At 34.6% G+C, this 21,946-nt stretch overlaps 1 protein-coding gene across 1 annotated transcript in view; it reads right to left on the bottom strand.

Annotated features, from left to right (window-relative positions):
• Window positions 1-21,946, bottom strand: part of Ankrd31 (ankyrin repeat domain 31) — an 88,542-nt gene that overhangs the window by 20,403 nt on the left and 46,193 nt on the right. The window contains exons 14-21 of the mRNA XM_048368262.1: window positions 19,545-21,102; window positions 18,901-19,071; window positions 15,680-15,817; window positions 14,289-14,431; window positions 7,137-7,299; window positions 5,291-5,403; window positions 3,286-3,373; window positions 2,618-2,714 (exon numbers count right to left, since the gene is read on the bottom strand). Coding sequence (XP_048224219.1) covers window positions 2,618-2,714; window positions 3,286-3,373; window positions 5,291-5,403; window positions 7,137-7,299; window positions 14,289-14,431; window positions 15,680-15,817; window positions 18,901-19,071; window positions 19,545-21,102 — 2,471 coding nt within the window. The remainder of the gene's footprint in view (window positions 1-2,617; window positions 2,715-3,285; window positions 3,374-5,290; window positions 5,404-7,136; window positions 7,300-14,288; window positions 14,432-15,679; window positions 15,818-18,900; window positions 19,072-19,544; window positions 21,103-21,946) is intronic.

Below are 21,946 nucleotides of genomic sequence, written 5' to 3'. Positions count from 1 at the left end.
TTGAAACTACTACAATAAAAAATAGAGAAAATATTTGAAGATAGAGGCACAAGCAACAACTTTCTAAATAGGACTCCAACTGCCCAGGAAATAAGGGCAAGGACTGATAAATGGGATTGTATAAAATTAAAAGATTCTGAACAGCAAAGGAAACAACTCTCAGAATCAATAGAAAACCTACAGAAAGGGAGAAAACATTTGCCAGCTATTCATTGAATAATTCATTGGATTAATATCCAGAACATATAAAGAACACCCAAAATTAAACACCAAAAAAATAAGTAATCTAAGTAAGAAATGGGCATACAAATTAAACAAATGGGCCTCAAAAGAAGTACAAGTTTATTTGGCCAGTTAATACATAAAGAAATGTTCAACATTATTAGACATGAAAGAAATGCAAGTCAATGATTATGAGTTTTTTTGTCTTACTCCCATCACCTAGAAAACAAAAACCAAGAACTATTTATGACTGTATGGGGAAAAAAGAAACCTTTATACATTTTTAATAGAAATATAAACTAGTTCGGTTCCTGTGGAAATAGTATAGAAGTTTTCAAGAAACTAAAAATAGAACTACTGAATAATCTTACTATACTACTTCTAGGCATACAACTGAAGAAACACAATATAACAGTCAGCATACAATATATACACCATGTATATAGTACCATTATTCACACAAGCCAAAATATGGTATTAGTCTAGGTACTCAACAATAGATGAATATATAAAGATGTAGTATATATGCACATAAAGTATTTTAGCCATTAGGAAATACACAATTATACCATTTGCAGAAAAATGGAGAGAACTGGATACCATCAAATTAAGCAAAATAAGCCAGACTGAAAAGAGCAATACTGCATGTTCTCTCCCATATGGGATCTAGACAAAAATAAAAAGGAGGAGAAGGAAGATGTTAATATTAGTGCAAAACAACTGCTTAGAGAGTGAATCCCAAATCCCATAGGAGAGAAGAAAGCAAAGGACAGGGTAATGGGAATGATTATATAATCAAAGTACTCTACATATGGATGAAAATAATATAGTGGAGTTTGTTAAAAATTGATTTAAGCACTGGGCGCCAGTGGCTCAGACCTATCATCCTAGCTACTCAGGAGGCTGAGATCTGAGTTTCGCAGTTTGAAGCCAGCCAAGGTAGGAAAGACCCCATGAGACTCTTATCCCCAATTAACCACTCAAAAACCAGAAGTAGAGTTGTGGTAGAGCATTAACCTTCGGCAAAAGAGCTCAGGGACAATGCCCAGGCCCTGAGTTCAAGCCCCACAGCTGACCCAAAAAAAAAGGTTTAAAACAGGTGAGGGGAGACAAGAGTAATAGAGAATTTAAAGTATACTATATGGATATATGGGAATGTCACAATGAAATTCCTTTGTACAATTAGTATATACTAAGTAAAATCTTAAAACTCCTATTAGCAAAGTGACAGCATAAAATGCACCAAGTTGGGGTAAGAAGAAAGAAAACTAATATCACATTTAAAACTATGTGAAACAAGGAATTTAGACAAAAAACAAAGATGTTCTCTATAGTTTACTCATATCAGGAAATGAAATCTTACCTTTTTATTAATATAGATTGCACACCTAAAACCCCAGTTGATTAGGATATTTCATAAATCCCAGGAATACTGGTTAACCATAGGATAGTAAAGGAAAACTGAAGCTAGAGGAAGCTATAAAGTCCTCTAAAATATATACTCTAGACAATTATTATCGTAGGTCATAAAACCTCAGTTGCCTGATATTACCAGGAAAATAAATTAAGGAAAAAATGCTATTTATTCACCAAAGAGAAAGAAATAATGGATATAAGAGATTTATAAATAAAAAGTCAGAAAGTGATTTTCAAATAACATTTAAAATCTAGTAGATATCAAATGATTCTAAGATAAGAATATAAAGGAAATATTTGGGAAAATGTAAGTACAGAATAGGAAGCATATGTAACAAAATCATAAAAAAACTAATAAAAAATCCAAATAAAATATTTTTTCTTAAAAAACAATGTAAAATAAAAAACAATGTAAATATAGATATAGCCAGTATTTACAAGGTAAGTTAGAAGTATACAAAAAAACACAAATAAAACTCATTAATTAATTGCTTAGGTCATTTGTAATTATAAAAAGAAAAAAAAATTAATGCAGAAAATTTGAAATGTGCCAAAGAAAGAAATGTATCTGGTGTGACTCATGACGCGAAAAGCTTTCATATACTTCTTTACTATAGAGAACTTTTTAAGATAGTAAACTTCTTTTCTGAATGTTTTAAGTGGGAGGTCTTCCAGTTACTGAGATCTCAGAGTGAGTAGTAAGCCCTGGACCTTTTCTCTGCCTGTCCTGCACTCTGGCTTTGAAGTATATAGAGTTATTATACTACCACTATCCCATATTATGTGTTGTCTTGCCACAGGCCCACTAAGAATCACTTCAAAGTTCCCTCTACCTCTCAAAAGTGCCAAGCTGAGAATTAATCTTTTAACATCTGGGCCTTTGGGGGATAAGTTTCAACTATAGCACCACTCTAGCCCACTCTAGCTAGAAATGGATAAATCCTAGAAACTGTAAAGCATTCCTTTTGTTTTTACTTACCTGTATTTTTTGGCCAGATCATCCCTTTCTGCTTTCTGTTTGGCAAGTATATTATCCATCACCTCTTTTATCTCTAACATCTTTTCAATGTATAGTTCTACAAACATAGTAAGAAAATAAAGTTAGCAATTTAAAGGATAACAAATGTTAATTTTTTTCACACACAACAACACATCATTATCTACCTATTTCCCCAATATTAATGACCTAGATATAAAAGTCAAAGTTTTATCTAATTATGTTATTCTAAAGAAGTGTTCTGAGGCATACAAGCTAGCATATTGTACTAAGAAAGCACAAGCCAGTCAAAATTCTATTTCTGCTGTATCATTAAGTTCTAGGAGCCTGGATCAGTCATGTTATATTTATCTATCCTTCCCTCCCCTAGGCTTTTTGTCATATCATCATCTAAACATATCACCAGTACTAGCTTATCTATAATAAAGGTACTGAATGTCTCAAGTTATTTAATATAGAGGCACTTTTAAAAACAACTGCACAAACTACTGAATCATATTATTGGCTCTTAATGTGATGCTTTAAATACTTTCACACAAAAAGGTATTTTTTCAGCCACTGTGAGGTTTATACATACCTTAAGAAGTTGACAAAGTAGCAACACTGTATTTATGAAATAATCATACCTATTTACCTGCATACATGTTTACCTGCATCATCTGGGTTTCTTATCTCAAACTCTAGCAAGTTTTCTTGTTTTTCTTCTATATCTTGTAGAATATCAGAAATGGTCTGATGCTGTCAGGTTAGAACATTAGGAACTTTATTGTGGATGGGTAGATGTATTCTCTGACATGGTAGTGACACACAGTAAATCACTGTTGCTAAAATGTTTATTTCTCCTTATGTTCAAAATGTATTCATGTTTTATGCAACCTTTCTTGTATAAATATTGCAGACTTTAAAAAAGTACACTTAAACATATCTTGATTTATATAGCAGATTTCCACGGAAATAGAATTAAGAGTAGAAACCACATAAGGAATCAGAATTTCTCACTTCTGTTAAAATTATAAACATTACAGAAAAAAAATCCAGTACATAATACTCAAGACATATATACAACAAGTATGAGTATCATTGTACACTGTTTAGAAATTCAAAACACTCATCTCTCAAAAACTTACAAAGAGGATTTAATTCCACCGCTTGTCAGTTCCAGTGTTTCTCCCGGGATGCCTTTAATTCACTCTGCTCAGACCCCTCTCTTATGAGTTTCATGGAGTGATCTTCAGAACCAGATTGCCTCGGTGGAAATCTTAGCCCACCTCTTCCTAGCTGGGTGACTACACCAAGTTACTTACTCTCTTTGCATTTGAACCGAGTAATATATACACATATGAATGTGTGTATATAAAGATATATATTACATTATACATAGTGTGAGGATATATATGATATGCAATATACCATATATTATACATTACATAATATATAATGCTAAGAACTGTGACAGAACAATAAATATGGATTGTTATATAAAATCTCATGAACAAAACCTGACTAATCTTATTTCTCTTCTTCAGAATTACTTGAGAATTTTTGTTACATAGTTTTGCACAAATATATATATATAGTCATATACATATTTCTTTATCAAGGTAATAAAGTCTTATAGCAAACATGGCCTTTATATTCATGTATGCTTTTCAAATTCTGAGTACATAGCTGTTGATTAATAAATGAGGATTGATGAACTGATTCACCTATCCTTTCATAAACTTTCAACTTATGTTCATTTTTTAAATGTTTAGGTCCTCAAAGCACTACATATTCAGAAAAGGCCAGAAATGGCGCTATGGCTCAAGTGGTAGAGTGCTAGCCTTGAGCAAAAAGAAGCCAGGGACAGTGCTCAGGCCCTGAGTTCAAGCCCCAGCACTGGCAACATAAATAAATAAATAAATAAATAAATAAATACATACATACATACATACATACATACATACATACATACTTTTTTTAGCACCTGCAAAAGAAGCTCTATGAAACTGACCCCAATAGTTTAATTCTCAGCAAACTGACCTTGGCCACTACACATGGTTGTTTGTTTTTTTTATTATTCCTGATGTTAGCACCTAGTCTCTTTTCACAATAAATTTGTGACCATCAGAAGATATTAATTTACATACATGGCATTAGGCCTACACAGCTACCACAGGTTTTCTCCTCTCTTTACATTATGTTATTAATACAATTCTACATTGGTTCCACAGGAACTTCAGTAGTTTCTTGCCAGTCCCACAGCTAGTACTGCTACCACAGCAGTCTCTCTGGTGTATGGCCACAGCCCCTTCTCCTGGGCTGCCTCACTTCCATGGTCTTTTCTATGTAGTATTTATCCTGGATAGTATGGGGACTGAGTGAGTGAAGATACACTATGATGGTGGCAGTGTCTATAGGACAAGAGTGGCATACAATTCAAGTTGAAAGGACAGAGCTAATCTATTGTGCTGTGTTTGATGAACTTCACTGAGTTAATCATACAGCCCATCTCCTTGGCTCCTTTTCAAGCATGCTACCTTATTTTCTATGACAATCTGTTTTTCAACCAATGTGTCTTTAAATGGGAAAGAATACTGTCAGTAGCCATGGCTAGCAGCCTCAAAGAATGGCATTTTCTAGGGTGAAGATTAAAAGAATTTCAATTTTACTCACCATAGGAAGACTTTCTCTTCTTTTTGCTTGGTGGGAGGAGGAAGGTGGCTCAAAAGTTTTGTCTTTATCACAATATTCTCTACATCTTTTTAACGGGGCAGCAGGAATTTCTTCTTTAAAAAATGAAGTTAGAAAAAAAAGGTTTAAAATTTGACCTTCATTTGTTCAGTTACAAGAGGGACAGGGATATGAAGGACAAATTAAGTCTACACATAATGTCTCAATGTTAGATATCAACTCATTACTGTTTTCATGATAACATTTACTGAGCATTTACCATATGCTAGATGGCAAACACTTCTTGTGAATCATCATATTTAATCATCATATGAACCCTTCCATGTAGGTAGTTCATTTTTCAGAAGAAAGTAATGCTTCACACAAGTTCAAGTGAATATTGAATGTCATATGGCCTTGGTATTGAAACTAGAATCTTATCAGACTTCAAGTCCAAGCCTTTTAGCACTATAAACTGTAATTCATTGTTCTGAGTTCTCAATTGTTTATACATAAGACACAATCAAAATATGGGAGTAGATAACAGCACTTTATGACAGAATCCTAATCATTCAAAATGCAACATTTTTGTGCCTAGCTATGCTCAGCTAAGTCATAGAACTTGAACTTTCAGGTGTGGATGGGGAGACAGAGACAGACAGAGACAGGAGAGAGAGAGAGAGAGAGAGAGAGAGAGAGAGAGAGAGAGAGAGAGAGAGAGAGTGAGTTACCATATGATAGAAGGTTGTAGAAAAAAGAAAAAAATTAGCAGTCTTGAACTTAATACGTTACATAGTAACTATCCTTGGTTCTGATCAATCATATCTATCAGTACTTCATTTCTTGAAATTCAATGGTTGGTGAGGAGGGTGGTAGACTTGGGGAAAAGCACAAGACAGAAGTTGTTGTTGTTGTTGTTCTTCTTCTTCTTCTTCTTCTTTTTTTTTTTTTTGCCAGTCCTGGGGCTTGTACTCAGGGCCTGAGCACTGTCCCTGGCTTCTGCTCAAGACTAGCACTCTGCCGCTTGAGCCACAGCGCCACTTCTGGCTGTTTTCTATATATATGGTGCTGAGGAATTGAACCCAGGGCTTCATGTATACAAGGCAAGCACTCTTGCCACTAGGCCATATTCCCAGCTCATAAGACAGAAGTTTTAATCTCAACATTCTCTCTCATAGCAATAGTAGATATGTCTGAGTTTCTTCTGTAATTCAAGGCTCAAGCATGGGAAGGGAGAAAGGAAGAACACTTCTTTCTCTTAAGCACTTAATAAAATTGAAATCATTGCTAAAAATGACTAATAAATTTTGCCTATCTATACACTCCATGAATTATTCTTTCATCTATGGTATGTACTATACATATCTATACAAATATGGTCTTGAAAAGTTGAGAATATAATGAATTATTAAGTATTAATTAGTATGAATCAAATTTTAAAGAAGATCTTAGTTGCAAAAGACTTTAGTATAATGTTATCTTTTCCATTCTTATTATATGCACACTAGTCTGCTTGGTTTCAACTATATCTCTATCTCAAACCCAATGGCAGGAAAGGAAGAAAAGGGAGGAAAGGAAGAGAATGGGAAAGGGGAAAGTGGGGGGAAGGAAAGAAGGAAGGAAGAAAGAATAGTAGGCAATAATAGATAACTATTAGGATCATGTGATCTATATATTAAACCAAATTTGAAAATGTTAATTTCTAAAAAAAGAAAGCTTTTCAGGGTTTAATGGACATAGAAACTCAGTCTACAGTTATGAGACAATTTATACCATATGTGTGAACATTTAATTTTCTAAACAGAGGTATACACTTGTGTAAAATACCAAGCAAGATTGATATACATACCAGTGACCATAGCACTACTCTCACTTCTATCATTGGTCTCAATAACATCATAAGATTTCAGTAATTCTTTCATTTTTTCATTATCTGCTTCATCAAAAGCAGTCTTCTCTCTCTGATCTCTTTTATTAGGGTCTGCTCCATGTTGTAGTAGTATCTCAGCTGCCTACAAATAGGTAGTATTTCAAGGCTATCTCTAGATGTATCTTTCATATCAACAAACCAACACAAAATACTAGAAGTTATCAAAAATGGCTTTCAAACTATGTTAAAGAACAATTTTAACTTAGTTTGGTACAACAACTGTAAACTGATCAATAGATTTGGCCTTACTAACCCTCATAATAGAAACCCAAAATACAATTACATAAAATATAATACAATCCCTTCGCTGCAGTAAGAGGTATGGTTCGTAAGATTTTAAAACTACTGCCACAGTAATTACTAAAAAAAACAACAACAAAACAAGTACTGCCACTTTGTAATTCCAGAAAGTTTCTCAACCAAAAGAGAAATTGCAGTTCCACTACTAGTCATTCCTTACAGCCTCTAATTCCTGTATCCACTATTCTATTATGATTTTATGGATTTGCTTATTGTGGACATTTCATTTGAGTAGGAAAATATAATACATGGCCTTTCGTATCTGGTTTCTTTTACTTACCACAATATTTACAAGGTTCTTTCACACTGTAGAATATATCAATACTTTACTTTTATGGATTAATAATATTCCATTCAAATATATCACATTTTTATATGTTCATCAACTGATAGAAAGTTTGGTTGTTTCTACTTTCTAGCTATTTTATGATAACATGAAATTCCTCTAAGAGTTTTTAAATGAACACATTTTCAATTTTCTTGAATACATACTTAGGAGTAAAACTGATAGGCTATATGGTAACTCTCTGTTTAACTATTTGAAGAACTGCTAAAATGTTTCCTACTAGCAGTGTTTAAGGATCCCAATTTATCTATATCCTTGTAAATATAACCTTTATTTTAAAAGATTTTTTTTCCTGAATATAAAATTCTAGGTTTTTAAGTTTTCAACCATCCTATTGTATCTCCAGATGAAGAAATAGGTAGAGATGGCAGAAAGCAAGTCCGAAACAAAATGATAGAAAATGAACTGGAACAAAAAATGATATGTTAATAAAGACAAGGGATGAGTGAGGTTGGAAGGACAGGGAAGAATGATAAAAGGGGTAACACTGATCAAGATGCACTGTACTCATTAACTGTTGAATGGTAACCCCTCTGTACACCTACTTTAAGATAATAAAATATTAATTTAAACAGATTTTAAAAGTTAAAAAATAAGAAAAATGGTCTAGTGTGACCAGAAGTGGCGCTGTGACAGTGGCAGAGTGCTAGCCTTGAGCAAAAAGAAGCCAGGGACAGTGCTCAGGCCCTGAGTCCAAGGCCCAGGACTGGCCAAAAAAAAAAATAATAATAAATAAGAAAAATATTGGCAATAAAAGCTTGAGAGATCTCTTCTCAATGGAGATCTGGACAGTGTGGCCCTGGCCTGTTATCCTAGCTACCAGGAAGCCTAACTGGTAGATACTGCCCAGGTTTTAGCCCAGGCAGGAAGCAAGACTCTCAAAATTAACAAGTAGAGCTTGGGAGCCAGTGGCTCATACCTGTAATTATAGCTACTCAGGAGGCTAAGATATGGGGAATCATTGTTCAAAACCAACCTGGGCAGAAAAATCCAAGACTCACTTTCTCCTTAAAATAATCATCATAAAATAGTTCCGGAGGCATATTTCAAGTGCTAGAGTCCCAGCTAAGCAAGCAAGCAAGCTGAGTAGGCATGTCAAGTGAGTGTAAGACCAAGTTTAAATTCTACTATTGCCAACAAACAACACTACATAAAAACAAAATCAGGGCTGAAAGTGTGGCTCAGCAGTAAGAAGAGTACCTTCTTAGCAAGTGTGAGGTACCTGAGTTTAAACCCCAGAAACACCAAAAAAAAAAAAAATACACCCACATATATACTCACCTTCATTTAATTTATATGCTTATAATTATAAATAATCTCACCTTCATTTAAAATATATTTCTCCTTAAAATAAGCATATAAACAGTCTAGGAATAGTTGTGGAAGCCTTTAACCTATAGTGCTCAGGATGTGAACACAGGAGAATCTTGGAGTTCAAGGTCAGCACAAATAAACAAACACATAAATATAATAAAGGGCTAGTTATGAAACTCAGGAGTACTTGCCTACCATGCATGAGTTGCTGTGTTTGACCACCTATATAGCCAGAAACTAATTCATAAATGAAAAGAAAGGCAAAAAGACATAGAAAGTTACTCCCAACTTTGATTACATCTCCATTTGCACAAATAGAGACATAAAAGAACCTCTATATCAAAGATCAAAAAAGTGGAGCTCATGAGCTGAATCCGGCCTGCTGTCTGATCTTTTAAGGTTTTATTATAGCACAGTGACACTCACATATTGTCCATTACCATTTATACACTACAACAGCAGTCAGACAGACACAACAGACTGTGTCACAGACTCAGAAATCTGAAGTGTTTAAAACTAACCCTTTACAGAAAATACTGCCAACCCCTATTCTAGATCAGAGCTGCCCAATGGCGTTTTCTGTGATGATGAAAATGTTGTAATCTATATTGTCCAATACAGCTATTGTTTAAGACATGTAGGTAGTAGTCACTTGAAATGTAGCTACTGCACCAAGGAACTGATTTTTAATTAACTTGAAGTTATCTAAATTTAAAACAGCTACATGTGTCTAGACTCTGATAATTCAATATAACACAGCTCAAGACTAAATTCTTCATTTCCAAGATAAAGACACAAATAATGGCATAGCTCAGTCTTGAATCCCAGTTGTTCACTATTTCAGGATTTTATTCTCCAGACTAAGTTCTCCTTTTGTTATCTCTTATAGTTTTGTAATCATCACATATATTTTTACATAGCTGAGTAATTACATTCTCAGCTCCCTGAAGGTACAACAATGCTGTGACGGAAGACTGAGTCTTCAAAAATAGGTAAAATTTCACAAACTAAAACCACTTATTACATGTGGCACACACATGTAACCCTTGATCTTAGGAGGCTGAGAAAGAAAAACCATATTGAGACCAACTTGAGCTACATAGAGAACCTGTCTCAAAATAAAACATCACAAAGCCACACAAAACAAAGCAAAGCAAGACAAAAAGATCACCTATAAAACTGGGCCCAATTGAACATCTCTCCTTGCTAACTGGTATGGCATCTCATCTATCAATCAGTATCTTTCTCTTGGTCTTTGGTCAGTTTATCACTGGTCACTAATATCAATAGTCAACAACAGAAATATTTTTTAACTTTATTAGAAAATATAATGAAAAGATACATGATTTCCTGAGTTCATATATTAAAATAATGTTGGGGAAGTATCTGGAATACCTATAAAGCACTGGTGACTAGGAAAATGATGATTTCCTTATTCTGACAGCTAGCAGGACTTTCAGCCTAAAAAAATTAAATCACAAGGGTATGATTATGAAAGGATTAATAATAAAACATAAGTAGAGAAAACTTGCGATGTTTCTTAAGAATTTGTTTTTTTGGTCATAGAGCTTGAACTCGGGTCCTGGGTGCTGTCTCTGAGCTTTTTTGCTCAAGGCTAGAACTCTACCACTTTGAGCTGCAGTACCACATCCAGTTTTCTGGTAGTTAATTGAAGATAAGAGTCTCTCAACTTTCCTTCCTGGGTTGGCTTCCAACTGAAATCTCAGCGTCCTGAGTAGTTAAGATTACAGGCATGAGCCACTGGTGCCCAGTGTGTCTCTTAAGATTTTAATAAAAGATCTCCCATGAAATTGTTCTGTGAAACTCAATATAAGATGATTCATGTGCTGCTACATAATTTTGCCAAAAAAATAAAAAAAGAAATACCACATGTTATTCAGTCTTTTTCTGTTTAAGAAATTAGTATGTAGGGGCTGGGAATGTGGCTTAGCAGTAGAGTGCTTGCCTAGCATGCATGAAGCCCTGGGTTTGATTCCTCGGTACCACATAAACCAAAAAAGCTGGAAGTGAGGCTGTGGCTCAAGTGGTAGAGTGCTAGCTTTGAGCAAAAGAAGCTCAGGGACAGTGGCCAGGCTCTGAGTTCAAGCCCCAGGAGTAGCAAAAAAATAGTATGTTTAAAGTAAAACTTAAATACAGACAGCACTCAACTTATGATGGGTCATACATCTCAATATGCCCATCATGAGGCTAAGCATAATGTAATCTCAGCACTAGGGAGAGTAAGGCAGGAGGACTGAGAGACCAGGGTAGCCTGGACTACATAGTGCATTCCTATCTCAAAAACAAACAGCTTTGTGCTGTGGTTCAGGCCTATAACTCTAGCTAGTCAGGAGGCTGCGATCTGAGGACCATGGTTCAAAGCCAGCCCAGACAGGCAAGTTCATGATACTCTTATTTCCAATAAACCATCAGAAAACCAGAAGTGGAGCTGAGACTCAAAGTGGTAGAGCACTAGCCTTGAGGACAAAAGCTCAGAGGGTAGTGTCCAGGCCCTGAGTTCAAGGCCTACAAACAAAACAAATTTTTTTTAAATGGAACAGTAACAAAAAATCAAACAAGTAAAATCAATGTACCTATGGTAAGCTGAAAACAACCTAAGTCAAAAAATATATTTAATGCACTTAACCTACTGAACATCATAACTTAATTGCTAAAATACACTATAATATACAGTATTGTTATTTAGTCTCATCATTCTTTAGTGGGCTGTGAATGTGGCTTGCTGTTGCTAACCACCAGCAAAAGAGTATCCTACTACATATTGCCAGTTAAGGGAAAGAGTAAAATTCAAAATAGTAATATATTTTCTATTGAATGCATAGATCTTATACCATCATAAAGTTGAAAAATTTCAAGTTGCAAACAATCTGTATGATGTTAACACAGCAGGTTAGAAAGTTTACTTGCAAGGTTGAACTTTAAAATCTGTGAACAAAGATGGTAAGCAGTTCCTTTCAATTTATACAAAACTTTATTTGATAAGAGTAGCTGGTTTGATAAGGGCACTGGTGGCTCATGCCTTTATCTAGCTACTCAGGAGGCTGAGATCTAAGGAGCATGGTTTGAAGCCAGCCAGGAAAGTCCAATAAACTACTCAGAAAAGTCTGGAAGTGGCACTTTGGCTTAAGTGGTAGAGCATTAGTCTTGAGCAAAATAAACTCAGGGACAGAATCCTGGCCCTGAGTTCAAGCCCCAGGACTGGCACACACATGTAAAAAAGCAGTAACTCACGATACTTGAACTGTCTATACAAACAACACAACTTATGCTTTTGGGGGGTCTATTATATTGGCATGTGCTAGCAGAGGTTGAGTACAATTTTTACAAAATCACCAGCACTGAGCCCCTAACGGGAATCCCTGAGCAGAAACATCACATATACATGCATATGTTTTGTTGCTGAGGGAGGGTAAGCTCTGGTTGACCAGTCATAAGGAAGGAAGCACAAGAAAGATTTTACACAGATAACCCCTGGATTCCACCTGTCTTTTTTCTTACAATCCAGCAGTGCATCATTACCACATTGCTGTAGTAGATTTTACCATATGTAACTATATACCAAGTTCTAGCTCCAAATGTAGAGATGACATTGGTGATCTCAACACAATATAAATTAGAAATTTTAACTTTTATTAATTTTTCAAGATGATATGCAAAAATCAGATTTTTTCCCACTATGAAATTTTGACTGTTATTTAAGTAACTTTATATTAACTGGCATTTTCTTTGCACACATAATTAGTAGGTTCATCACTTTAATGATTATTTCTGTTTGCTTTCTTTCATTTCAGGGGCAGCACAACCTTGGAAAATGTACCTATTATTTCCCCTACATTAAATATCTTAAAGTAACTGATTCATTTCGGTCAAAAGAGCCACAATGAACATTAAACCTACCCACTTTGGTCTTGTTCTTAGTCAGTAGTTCATGTTTCTTTTCTCTATAAATTATAAGCTCAAACCACTATTCTTTCAACATGACTACACTTAGGATGAAAGTAGTAAAATATTCTCACAAAATTAAATAAAAGTGACTAGGCTGTTAAAAATGGAGAAAAGAAGATAATAAATGCTTATAAGGAACCAAAAGATTTTATATAACCACCACTTATTTTAAATTGCTATTAATGCTAACAGTTTCCTTAAATATTTTTTCAAAACTAATTATTACTCTAAGGCCTATGCTGCTTATTGATAAAAATAAGTTCCTCCCTAACTTTGGCAAACAAAAGATAAGATTAATAATTTTAGGAGTTTTAGGTCCAGATTTGAAATCCAGTGTCACTGAAATAATAACCCGTTATCTTCTCTTATAAGATTTTTACTATGATTATCTAATAAAGAAAAACAAAGAAAGATATCTCAAGCCCACTGAGAATTTCTAAGTGAAAAAAAAAAAGGTACCTAGGCCAGATTTGGTGATGCACAACTGTAATACCAGTTAAGGTAGAATTATCTTAAATTTGAAGCCAACTTGGGCTATATAGCAAAACTCTGTGTTAAAATTCAAAACTAAAACCACCTGTCATATATATAATGACTATAATTGTATTCTTATGCAAAATAACAAATAATTTTATACAACTAAATTGGAATATATTAGATTCATAAAATGCATTTTCTTCTCACTTATGTGATAGAAAATGGAAAAATAATTCATTAAAATATATATTGATTATTAAAAATATATACACAATATGGTATCTTCATTTAAAAGTTGAAGTCTTAAAATAATTTGTTGAGCCTGATGTTGGTGGCTCACGCCTATAATCCTAGCTATTCAGGAGGCTGAGATGTGAGGATCGCAGCTCACTGCCAGCTTGGGAAGGAAAGTCCATGAAACTCTTTATCAGTGAACTACCAAAAAAAAGCCAGAAGTAAAGATGTGGCTGAAATGGTAGAACATTGGTCTTGAGCACAAAAGCTCAAGGACAGCACCCAGGCCCTGAGTTTAAGCCCCATGACTGACACTAAATAAATAAAATAGAATCATTTGTTGACTTATCAATCAACTACTTTAAAATATCTCCATTTTCTTCACTCATTTTCCTAAAAGGCATAATTAGAACCCAGTCCAATATGAACTGTACCTTTAAGTGATTGCCTGCTACAGCATCATGTAAGGGCAGAATTCCATTTACATTTTCACAATTTACATTAGCACCAGCTTTTAATAATTCTATAATTATATCCTTATATCCCTTATTAGATGCTTCATGAAGTGGTGTCCAACCTAAAAGAGGGGAAAAAAAGGAAAACAAACTGCTCCCAATCAATCAACATTCATGTAGTATTTTTGTTACTATAATTTTACATGATTGAAGTTAATATCTATATTGGTAACATATGTCTAAATTCTAAGTAGTGAATAAGAAATAATATGGAAAATGGCCTTAAAATGTGTGACTCTCATTTTTAAAACAAACTGATTTAATTACAATGTTGTTGATACAGTTGTCAAAACAGAAGAGTCACAGAATGTAAAATATAATAGAACTAAACACTAATCTCTTCTGATTTTTAAATGTCTGGATTTTATATTTGTATTTGTGCATTGTTATGTTTTACTTTAAAATGACACCTGATTCAATCAACCTTTGAGTTTTTCTCTCTGGATTTCTTTTTTTTTTTTTTTTTTTGCCAGTCCTGGGCCTTTGACTCAGGGCCTGAGCACTGTCCCTGGCTTCTTTTTGCTCAAGGCTAGCACTCTGCCACTTGAGCCACAGCACCACTTCTGACCCTTTTCTATATATGTGGTGCTTGAGAATCAAACCCAGGGCTTCATGTATATGAGGCAAGCACTCTTGCCACTAGGTCATATTCCCAGCCCCTCTCTGGAATTCTTAATTCTTAATTCTTTTAGCATAAACAAAATGTCAGAGGATCACTTTTTTAAAACAAAAGCTGAGAATTAAAAAGGAGGGAAAAGAAATAGTGAAAGGGAGTAGGTAGAAGGAACAAGAAAATAGGAACATTTTGCATTATTTTCAAAGTTAGACAATGGAATAAAGGCTCCCAAGAGAAAGATTTAACTTTCTTTTTACTCCTACTTTTACTCACCTATGAAAGTGCTCTCAAATGAAGGTAAAAAAAACTTTTTCAAAAGAGAAAGTTCTTTTAGCAATAATAAGTCTTCCATTGCAAGAAAAATACATAGCTGGGCATTGGTGGCTCACACCTGTAATCCTAACTCCTCAAGAGACTGAGATCTAAGGATCAAGGTCTATAGCCAGACTGGACAGGAAAGTCCGTGAGATTCTTACTTCCAATTAACTACCCCAAAACTGGAAGTGGAGCTCTGGATCAAGTGGTAGAGGACTAGCCTAGAGCACAAATGCTCAAGGATAGTGCCCACAACCTGAGATCAAGCCCCATGACCGAATGTATATGATTTATGCATATATATATGATTGTGATAGAAAAGAAAATGCATATTTCAGTGAGTCAAACTGTAAAAGTATTAAGTTAAAATGATCCAAACCTTCATTATCTCTTAGATTCACATCCATTCCAGATTCTATTAGAGCTTTCACATGGGACAAATTTCCTCTTCCGGCAGCCAAATGAAGTTGACTTTTCCCTTTTATACAACTCCTAGTAATTCTGGTTGTTTTTATTTCTGTAAATTTATCAACCAAAACTGAGGTTTATTTTGTGCCAATTGGTGATTACAAAGAATCTCAGAAAATATTTAACAACTTTCTCAAAATATAGTCTAAGCATGATGCATCACACCAAATTAATGTTAATTAACATTAATATTAACAATGCTCTTATTGTTTTAAAGCATACCTTGTGAAGAAATTATAGCACCTCTAAGCACATTACTTTGCATTGATTCAAGAAGGTGGTTAGCCAAGCACTTGATGAGAACTTACTAAGAACAAAGAGGCTCATCTCCATTTCTATACTCACCTCTCTCATGGTGGTCCTTTAGCTATGAGTAAAATTTTTCTTAAAAAATTTATATTATTATAAAAATCCTCTTGCAGCCAAGGCATGGGGTATATTCTATAATCTAAGCACTGAAGAAGCTGAGGCAGGGGTTATCACAAGTTCAGGAGAGCAGGGACTAGCAAAACCCTGTCCCAGAAGAACAAAATAAAATCCTATTTCTACAGTTACCTTTATTGCCACAAGAGTGTTTCTCTATCTCACAAGGTACCAAAGATCAAACTGTGGCCTTTTTTGTTCTCTATTTTTTCTTTCATAAAAAACTAATCATACAATTATCATTGTTCAAATATTCCATTTTTACAAAATCTTTTCAGTATTAGACTTAATTTTAAACTAAAAGTAACAATCATATTTTTCCTTCATTTTCTCCCTAGCCCTGATAAAATGTCAGTAGAAGTTATTTTTAAAATATCATATACATAGAGGTAGAAACAATAGAGGACAAAATTGAGAAACTGTAAAGTCACTGACAAAGAGTAAACTGACTCCAATTCAGGTGCCTGCAAGGAGAATTACAGGAAAGAGCCCATCTGATCCCACGTACTCGACACTTGGGATGATTAGGAATTAGGAGTCATCAGGAACCATGGAAAGCATGCATTGCAGAATGGGCTAGAAACAGACTGATTAAAAGCTTATATATAGTAAAGTTCAACCTTTAAATTCCTTTTGCAACAACCCTTCTTACCCCAAAGTTAGGAACCTGGAGCTTTATTTTTCAAAGTAACTGAATCTCTGAAGAGTCAAGACTTAAGACTTAAGCAAAATAGAGGGTTAGAGTAATAGGGAAAGAAAAGTTAATTGAATCAGCACTTTCAGTAAACTTGCTAGAAATGCAGATTCTTAAGTCCAACCAGACCTAACTCTGGAGGGGTCCTAAGGATTCCCACTTGTTGTTCTAGGGCTTGAACTCAGGGTCTGGGCACTGTCCCTGAGCTTTATTGCTAGAGGCTAACTTTACCACTTGATCCACAGACCCAGTCCTATCTTTTTTGGTGGTTAATCAGAGATAAGAGTCTCATGGACTTTTGTGTCTGAGATTTGAACCATGATCTTTATATCTTAGTAGCTAGGATTACAGGGATGAGCCACCCGCACCTGGCAGAATTTAGGCTTTCATGTAATCTCCCTCCCTTCTTAAGAGATTTGTTTCTAATCCAACAGAATATTTCAACACTGAATTTACTGCATTTCCTTTTTTTTATGTTATAGGAGACTAACAGTTTCTGTTCTGCTGGTCTTCAGCTTAAATGGTTTCATGAAGCAAGGAACCATGTTATAGAAACCCATGAAGAAAAAAGTAAGATAGATAGCCACCAACTAACAGACAGGAACCATTGCCCTTAAAAAGTGGATCTTTCACTAGTCCAGTCTCCACATGAAACTTCAATCTTGGACAGCACCTTGATGGAGGACTATTAAAACATGGTAAGTGGTTTAGAAACTATGAAGCCATGCACTGGTGGCTCAGGCATATAATCCTAGTAATTTAGGAGGCTGAAATCTAAGGATTGCAGTTTGAAGCCCAGGCAGAACTGATTCTTTTCTCTAATTAAAACACCAAAAAAGCCGGAAGTGGCACTATGGCTTGAACATCAGCTCAAGCATGAGCCTTGAGTGAAATAGCTCAGGGACAACACTGAGGCCCTGAGTTCAAGCCTGAGAACCAGTACTAAAAAAAAAAACCAACAACAAACAAACAAGCAAACAACAACCAACCTATTAGATAATAGTGTGTGTTGTTTTAAAATGATTAAGTTCATAACAACTTATTATGCAGCAATAGAGACAACTACTACACCTACTGAATCAGACTCTCTAAAGGTAAGACCCATCATCTTTTTTTTTTTAAACAAACTTTCCAAATGATTCTGAGGCAAGCTAAAGTTTGAGAATCACTGCATGAGACCCTTCTTGCCCTACTTTAGGGTAAGAGGGGAAAAAAAGAGTACAGAAGATTCTATAAAAATGGATTTGGTGGTTATGTGAATGTAATATTTTTTCTTATCATCAGATGATTTTTTTCACAAGTTCTAGGAGGTAGGAAATGGAAATGTTTAGAGAGCATCAGCTTCAGTTTACACAAAAGGGGGAAAATGAGGGTCGGTAAACATGTTTAATACAGCTTTCTTTCTACCTTTGTTAACAGGCAATAGATAAATCCATTTCCAGTGACAAATGTTTAATCTGAAATCATTCAGGTTATTATCCATCAAAGAAATAGCTATAAGAATCATCAGAGGAGAGTTACCTTGTGCATACTTCCAAATATACATAACTCATTCATGTGACAAAAAGAAACTAACCACCATGCCTCTTTAATTGTCCTTATGAACTAACAGGAAGTAGCTAAGAAACTGAAGACAATGTTCCCACTGTTTCCTACTCTGTGTGTGTGTGTGTGTGTGTGTGTGTGTCATATTGATAGTGGTGGGGACTGAACGCAGCATGTTTGATGGGCAAGTGTTCTACTACTCCACTGAATATCCATTGAATATTCTTGATTCTCTGCTGTTTACCCCTTCTAGCATATCAAGCAATTAGAAGTCATAGCTAGAAATATGACAAGGATATGCTTGAAGACTATAAAACTCTCAAGTGGTACCTTAACAACACTACAATCAAAATTATTTTGCAACTTAATGATTTTTAAAAGGAGCAGTTAAACTTAAGGTTCAGAAATTCTTTTGTGGCATTGACTACTGGGCTTGATTACAAAATTTTTGCCTGAACAATTATACAAACCTTGGGTGAAGGTAGATTTCAAGAAACTTTGTCGTTTTCTGAAATTCTGTCCTTTTTTGTTTTGGGGGATATTAAGAGGCCTGTGGATTTCTGGATCTATTTTTTCTTTTTCTGCCTCACAATTTTCCATAATGCTCTCATCTCTGTTAATATTATCTGTTAACTCTTCATCTAAAGTACAAACATACAGTATCAGTGTTGCAGTTCTAACAGGTTATATAACATAAAATCTGTCTCAAGTTGAACTGTTTAAGAGAACAGAAGTCTTTAATGTGCTTCTTATATAAGAAACGTGATGCTTTTTTGTTTATAATTCTGGTGGGAATACAATGCATAGTTGAAATCAACAGAGCCAGTAATTTTTTGCTATGAAATATGGGGTTACCTGACACTAAATAAGTGGACAATAAAAATGAATAGATATACTATTCATTAGCTTTGCTACTAGCCGTTTAGTAACCATCTTTGACAATAACAATATGACGTTCAAAGCAAATGCTTTTATTTTACCCCTCTCTTTAAAAGCATCCCCAATCATGACCCAGCTTGCCTCATTCTTGTCAGACTGAACACTGGTTAGGTTGAAAATTTCTAGAAAATAAGTCTATATGAAATATGTATAAACTGAACAACACGACTAATACCTGGTTTATGAGAACTTTCCTTTTCTTCTTTTTGATTACATTGTGAAATATTAGTCAATTCTTTATTCATCTTGTCAATGGAATGGAAATCTGTGCTATTCATTGGCTCATTTTCTGGAAGGTCTTGTCTCCTCTTTTCAACTTCAGATATTTCTATTGCTTCAGAATCAACGACTATAGGGAAAAATGTATTTGAAGAACTTGTTTTTTGGTCTTTGATATTGTAATTGCTTTTAGTATCTTGTTTTTCTTCCATACATAGTTTTACTACATTATGTGTATCTGTTTGATTATTGAGAAGATTTAGTTCTGCATCTTGTTTCTCTTCCACATTATGTACATCTGTTTGACTCATTAAAGGAGTTGCTTCTCGGGAGCTAGTATCCTGAGGCTTTTTTAATTGCTCCACGTGACAATTCAAATTTGAAAGTTCCAGTGTTGAAGGCATTCTTGTACAAGCCAGGGCAATTTCCTCAGGATTGCAATATGAGTGACCAGAAGAAAACCCATAAACGTGTTGTTCATAATTTGCAACACACTGTTCAGAAATAATGGTGTCATCTGAATCACAGAAATTAACAGCTTCCTGTTGTGACAGTGTGGTTAGGTTTCCTGCTTTTAACTCATTTTCCTGTGAAAAATGGTCCTCAGAAGGTAAAAACTGTTGAGAATCCATTTCTTCACTATTTGTTATGTTTTCTTCATACTTATGGTGGTTTTTGCATTCTACCTTTTTAGATGTTACAGTTTCCTCAGAAGTACTGCTATCACTATCAAAATGTTCCTTTATGAAGGACAAGAAAGAATTTTCCCACTGATTAAAAGTATAATTTTTTTGAACTGGGTTATTACTATTTTCCTGAGACTTGTAAGGGCTACTGTGTTGTTTTTGGTGAGCACAAAGCTGCTGGTCTGCAGTAACAAATGGTAACTTGATTTCTTTATGTGATGGAAGTCCTGAAACAGCTTCTCTTTGGTCAATGGGTTCTAATTCTAAAAATTTCATTTCTTGACTACTGGATAAATCCAGGTTGTATGTCTGTGTCTCTTTGGAAGCTGAACAAGCCTCAATATTGTTGACTAATCCACCTTTTAGACTTGACAAAGTTGGGCTGAAAAGTTCACATGAGTCTTGTGGAGAATCACTGAAGGTTTGGAGGACATGCTGCTGGTGACTAACCGATTCGTTTATTCTCCTGGAAGAAGTGACAGCTCTTGCTTGTCTTGAATTGTAGTCTCCATCATCTGCTTGAGTCTTGTGATGTAAGTCTCTTCTTCCTCTACTTTTAGACACATTGGTGCTGGTATCTTTGACACTGTGGAGGGTGCGCTTTCTTAATTCTCGAGTGTATATTGGGTTAACAGAGGATTGTTTAGGTTTAGATCTGCCAAACTTTGTGGCTGTAGAATTGTTTTTGTAATGTTTATATATGTATTCATTACTTATAGGCAAACCCTTATTTCCTTCTTTATTGATTTCTTCATGTTCTGGCTTATATCTGCTGGAATTTTCATTAGAAACGGACTCAGAGCAAGTTTTTGAACTGAATTTTGGTTTCTAAAGAAACAAAATATAAAGTTAACTTTAATTTCCAACTTTAACTTTTACATTTTCAAGTTAATATAGATATTTAGCATATCAACTTATTGTTCTATTTAATTTTATAATTTGAGTCTAACCACAGGGCTGCTGGAATATATTCAATTTGGAATTTCACAAGAGTAAACTATGTACAAGAAACTCAAATGTGATGGGCTTAGACTCAGTATGTATGCTAATATTTATTTCCTGCTGTATATTTAAAATATTTTACTAGCATATTAGTACTATTAGTTTTGCTAAATATAATTTAAAATTTTTAAATGGCTTAGTTTTTTTAGCTAACCAGACCAGTTTCCTTTACAACAAAACTTTTTGAAAATGCTTTAGAAAGATTCTTCTCCCCAACTGTATATAGAGTTTCTTCCATTGCTATTTGGGAGAACAGTGCAGGGAGAGAAGTGATTTAAAAGCTAGAAGACAGATATCCTCCTAAATTGGTCTACATGGAAAGCTTATTGCTGCAAAATTAAAATGGGAACACTGCTTCCTCTCACGGCACTCAAGTACCAGATGACAAGTAAATGTTCATTATGTAAAGTTTTGAAAGAATAGACTGACATATTTGATTTTTAGACTGTGCTTAATCCAGAAGAAATTCAACATGATGGATAAACTTTATGAAGAAGAAAAGAAAGGAAATAGCTAACAATATATTATTGTCTCCAGGTATACAACATTTACTCAATTCTTTTCCGACTAACAGCCTAGAACCTTTTCATCTTCATGTAATTCCAAAATGTCGTAAAACCAAAATGAAGCCACTGTTCCTAATAAATGGTACAGCATTCTAGCAGTTCCG

This window comes from Perognathus longimembris, chromosome 19 (genome assembly GCF_023159225.1).
Source record: "Perognathus longimembris pacificus isolate PPM17 chromosome 19, ASM2315922v1, whole genome shotgun sequence".
Lineage (NCBI taxonomy): Eukaryota > Metazoa > Chordata > Mammalia > Rodentia > Heteromyidae > Perognathus > Perognathus longimembris.
The sequence above is the reverse complement of the archived record's forward strand: the minus strand, read 5'-3'. Positions and strand labels throughout refer to the sequence as shown.